This window comes from Lolium perenne, chromosome 3 (genome assembly GCF_019359855.2).
Source record: "Lolium perenne isolate Kyuss_39 chromosome 3, Kyuss_2.0, whole genome shotgun sequence".
NCBI lineage: Eukaryota > Viridiplantae > Streptophyta > Magnoliopsida > Poales > Poaceae > Lolium > Lolium perenne.
Genome location: NC_067246.2, coordinates 335,482,374 through 335,487,625, shown reverse-complemented (window position 1 = coordinate 335,487,625; position 5,252 = coordinate 335,482,374). Strand labels below are relative to the sequence as shown.

Sequence of the window (5,252 nt, the reverse complement as noted above, 5' to 3'; positions counted from 1 at the left end):
TCCACCTTGTGGTACATGTGTCGCTCATGCGACCTGCAGCTAGACTAACTGAAGACGATCAACTGCACTTCCTCCACCAATCTCTGCAACAAGGTGAAACTCTACCAGATGAACCTTGTCAAGTTCTTTTGCGAGGACGGTACATGTGGATGTCAATGGTATGCGGTTAAGTGCTGGTACAATGGGTGCCTAACCTACATCGTTGGTCACGTGGGAAGACGGAGATCAGCTATGCACATGTTTCTCAGCACCCTGAGCTTGGGGTCCGGCCTCGAGGGAGGGACAATACTACGACTACAACTACTCCAGCTCCATCAACAACCAAGGCCACGCCGACAATGGCACAAAATCATACCAGCGACGCGTCTAATGATGTGGGACCACGGGTACAAACTCAAAACCAGGAGCGACAGCTTAACCTATGACCGACATGGCTGCGCCGCCCAAGCACACAACTCGATCCAAATAAGTGGCATCTATAAAGATACCAAGGAGCAAAGGAGAGGGCAACGAATTTGAACTCTCTGAACCCATTACTCTCTCTCAATCGTATTGTTCTCTTACTTTACGTCTACTCCCTAAACATTGATCTAGAAACTAGTCATAGAGGTGGGACTAGAAACTCGATCCATATTTTAGGAGTACATGTATCCCTAAACCTCTTACTTCCTCGTACTTGGAGTTTGAATTATGTACCAAATATTCTGGATCTGAGAGGAATAGAGAGAACAACACCGATCGTAACAAATTGATTCCTCGTGCCAGCCATTATGTTTCAATGAATGAGTTGGGAATATGGTGCATACAAAAACATAAGATAACAAGGCACTCAAAAGGCAGGAGTATTAATGAAATTCTTTGAAGAATACAAGAATCTAAAAAAAGAAATAATTTTCTTTTTTTATTGCACGATGTAGAATAGCACATTCGTGATTGTTATGTATTAAAAATCGGTAAATTCTATAGTAAATTAGAATACGGTTCCCCCAAAATCCCCGAACCCTAGCTTATTCTGATTATTTCCTGAAATTGTTGTCTACAATAGCTGGATAAAGAAGATACCATTTCAGAAACAGTAATATGCAATTGAGGGGCCGCAAGAGCGGAAGAAACTTTGACATCCCGCATCTTGTATACTCCCTCCCGATCGGATTTAATTAACACGAGAGTTGGCAATCACGAGCGATTAGTACATAGGTAGTGTGCATGGATTAAATCCAAAGGAAGGTAGTAGTTGAGACTGAGAACCAAGGAATTAAATTGAGCAAATAAGCATTGTAAATTCCTGTCTGACAAGCCGCTAGTATAAGTATGACATACAACGAGTTACTTAGTAGCCTACGGCCTTAAATGACAGCAAGCACTTCGTACAATTTTTTAAGACATTTAACCATGAACTGGACCTATACGATCTGCGACCAATGAAGCTCCGGGGAGACGCGCACGTATCAACAAGCTAAGAGCATCTCTAACAGAGCCCGTAAAAATGCGAACTGAAAACACCGAGTTCAGTTCACCGAACTCGCGTTTACGGGTCGAAAAATTGATGGCGCAGAACAGTCTCTATAAACGAAAACCGTAAAACAGCATATTTCCTAATTATGGCCCACCTGTCAATTTTTTCTCCTTTTTCCTTATTTCTTCTTCCCGGAGACATCCTCCTCCTAAGTTCTCCCTGCCTGGCCACCAAATCGCCAGCCCAGGCCGCGCTGCCCCCGCCGCACCCTGGCCCGCGCCTGGCCGCCGCACGGGCCTGCGCCTGGCTGCCACGCCCGGCCCGTGCACGGCCGTCGCGCCCCTGGCCCACACCCCGCCCGCCTCCGCGTTGCCCCCGGCCCGCGCCCCGGCCGCCGCGCCGCCTCCGTGCCTAGCCGCCGCGCCCGCCTCCACATGCGCCCCGATCCGACCATGCCAAGGCCGGCGCTGCCGCGCCCCGACCTGCCCAGCCTCAAGCCGCGTTGCTGCGAGCTCACCTCGCCCCGAGCTCGCCCCGCACGGCACCACCTACCGTCGGCCGTCCTGCTGTAGTCCAGCAACATCGGGATGCTACATCTCGTTCGAATTAGGTTGAGATTCGTCGGAATTTGGCCGGAGTCCGACGAATGTACTGGCGTGTTGGCCTGATCTGAAATTTCAGCGCGCCACGAGTAGGAGCTTGTGTTCATTTCGCCCTTTCAGCCCCTACAAATACAGGCCGTGTTGGGTTTTCCGTCTCGACCTGAATTTTCTTTTTCGGTTTTGACTCGTTTACGGTAACTGATCTGCGCCGTTTTTCAAACCAAACCCGTAAATTAGCGGTTATTATTCGGTTTTCGGCTGTTTACGAGCTCTGCTAGAGATGCTCTAAGGTAGCAGGTTAATCGATTAGCTAGTAGCAACTAGTAACACAAACACACGCACTGGAAATATTTGCCATAGGCGTGCCTGTTGCGATCGATTGATGCTGACATGACTCCGGGGTGGAATGGCTTCAGTTTCAGAAAACACGATAAACCTGACATGACTTGATGCTGCAAGCAAATGGTACAACAAACCAGCAAACACAAACTAAGGACGTGCATTCGAGTGCAATGTCATCACACAAACTGGAACCTGAAACTTTCTCAATTTGCACTCAAATGGTAGACCTGATACCGTAGCTATGACTGAACCGTTCCTGATACTACTTGCAGGGTACATAGGCCGGCATTTCAGTACCGAATAAACAAAGACAACATCTGCTGATGCAACAATATGACTGATGAAAGAGATAGCTTAAATACATAAAACTGTTCCAACATGACGTACTATATATACTCGAACTCCTCGCATGTTGATTGTAAGCCCAGAAGTACTGAAGTGGCAGGAAGCAGTAGCACCAATGCAAGAGCAGGTTCGTTTACATAACCTTGATGACTCAAGAGATTTACTGCAAGAGAACCTGGACAAGGCTGAAAGGGCGGATATAGAGCATTGGTTCGCTCGCGATAATCTTCATTGTACCGTCCCTTATGTTATGCCCACACATGGCAAACCCATCGTCTTCTGAAGTTAGATTATTGTCACCCAGCGAATGAGACATCCAATGAGACATGTATATGCAGTCACCATCAACCGATGGAATCTTATTCGCGTCCACAGACACACACCGCTGGTTGCCAACGAACAACGCGCGGCAGCCGCCAAGGCTCTTGACCTCCTCCAACAACTTGTGCTCGATGTTGACCTTGAAAACTTTCAAAGCTAGATTATTTTCATGGCGTACAAGCAGCAGTTCCCCATCAGACTCCACGAGTTCAGACCGTGTGCCGTATTGTTCCTCTAAATAGAGGTCCACGTCCGGTGACATCTGAGCTACGAGCTCATCATCATAACACTGCTCCGCTGTCCGACAATCTTGAATATCCGTCCATCCGGACAGGCATAATAGACATTGCCTTGGGAGGTAACCATGCTAATGTCGCTCCTGCAAATATCCTTCTCTGTAAAGACATCGCTGGTTGGATGAGCACATAGAACCCTGCTCTTTCCCTCCGTCCACAGCACCAGGGTCGAACCAAAGCCAACGCTCACCACGGTATACATTACAAGTACATCCTTAAAATGTTTATCTAACGGCGCCGCAAAGTGGAGCATGTCGTATGTTAAGGGGTTGAGGACACAAACCGAATGCGGGGGCTCCCTATTCCCGAGCACGAGGAGACCATCAGAAACACCAATGAGGAGGTGGCCTTGAAGCACCGGGAGGCGCAGGCGGCGGAAGCGCCCAGTGGGGACGTGAAGGAAGAGGAAGCCATCCTTGTCGTCATAGTTCTCATTTGTCAGCTCGATCATGACCCAGTCACGTGGGCGGAAACGGAGGTCCGCGACCGCGGCGAGGGGAGATGGCCGGGTGATGGCAGAGCGCCATTTAGGGCAGACAGCCCTCATGTCCATGTACGTGTCAACGCCGCCGGTGGTGGAGAGGACGCAGTTGGCGATGCCTTGGACAAGCTCCGGTAGAAGTGACGCCCAGTCCGCCATGATCGATCTGTGTGCTGGATCGGGTCTTTTTGTGTCTATGTTATAACCTGTAAAGGGGAGAAAAAAACACTAGTGTCAATGAACTGAAACAGAGGGCCCCAATTTCAGGAAACGTAAACATCAGAGAAAGTTTAGATGATCTGGTCCAGCTAAGCTCATCTGCTACCAGGCTACTCAATCCAGCCTCAGATTTCATTCTTCCAGAAAAAAAAACGACAAGTGCTAAGTGAGAGTTCCTTCTGCCTCCACCACTATAAGGTAACAATCTTGCATACAACATATATACAACCAGCACGACATCAAAGCATGTGAGAAGAATAGACAATAATCAACGGATGTTTCAGTGAGCCAACCTTGCGTACAAGATAGCACAGATTTTCAAACTGAAACTTACGGTATACAACAATCTTGCACATACAAGTTTTCTATTATATTCTTAAAATTGACCCACCAATGAACGACTATTGTTCTGCTACATTATATGCTTTAAATTGAGAAACTATTGCTCTACATATAGTGCAAAGGAACAGGAGTTGCTGCTATGCTCACCTTGGTGAGAAGGGCAGGGAGGAAGACGCGGCGCAGGAGGTGAGGTCGCCGGAGTGAGGAAGGTCAATCTAGCAGATCAGCAGCGCAGGTGTCCGGCGGTGGCGGTGCATGCAGGCGGCTTCGACGGTGCAGGAAGGGCGGCAGCCATAGGAACAACAAAAGCTGCCGCCGGCGGTGGTGGTGCAAGAAACCCTAGGGCGTCGGGGAACAAGAGGCCGAGGGCTGGCGTCTCTGGGTGGCAGGGCTTCAGCGGTAGAGATGCTGGGCGGCGGCGGCTGCCATGGCCAAGGGGAGCAGGGGAGGGGAGGAACGAAGGTAGGAGGGGAACTCGGGTGTGAGGGCGTGGTGTCGTGGCCCGCGACAGATTTGGCCCGTTTATGTGTTTTTTTCCAGCACTGAACCAATTACACCGCCATTTCGCAATTGCAACCGTTTCACTCAAACCAATTATCTAGCAGTGACTGGAACTCGTCGAAACTGAAAACTGCGAGTCGAGGCCGCGAAGGAACTCGTAAATAGGGACAGAAAGGCCGCGGATGAGAAAGTCGACGAAAGTTACCTGAAAACCTTGCGGAGGATGAGGGGAACATTCGTCTCCGGGCATCTTCATGGCCTTCTTGCTGAGCAGACCCATTTTCTTGAGCAGCTTCTTGTCTTGCGTGGAGATCTTGGATCGCTCCTATCCGGAGATCTTATCCTTC

The 5,252-nt window shown here is 49.4% G+C and overlaps 1 protein-coding gene across 1 annotated transcript; it reads right to left on the bottom strand.

The window, feature by feature from the left end:
• Window positions 1-2,539: 2,539 nt before the first annotated feature.
• On the bottom strand, window positions 2,540-4,867 carry LOC127345903 (uncharacterized). Its single transcript, XM_051372424.2, has 2 exons — window positions 4,552-4,867; window positions 2,540-4,049 (listed from the first exon to the last, which is right to left on the bottom strand). The coding sequence occupies exon 2, from the start codon at window positions 4,000-4,002 to the stop codon at window positions 3,334-3,336; it is 669 nt and encodes a 222-aa protein (XP_051228384.1). The 5' UTR covers window positions 4,003-4,049; window positions 4,552-4,867; the 3' UTR covers window positions 2,540-3,333.
• Window positions 4,868-5,252: the final 385 nt, after the last annotated feature.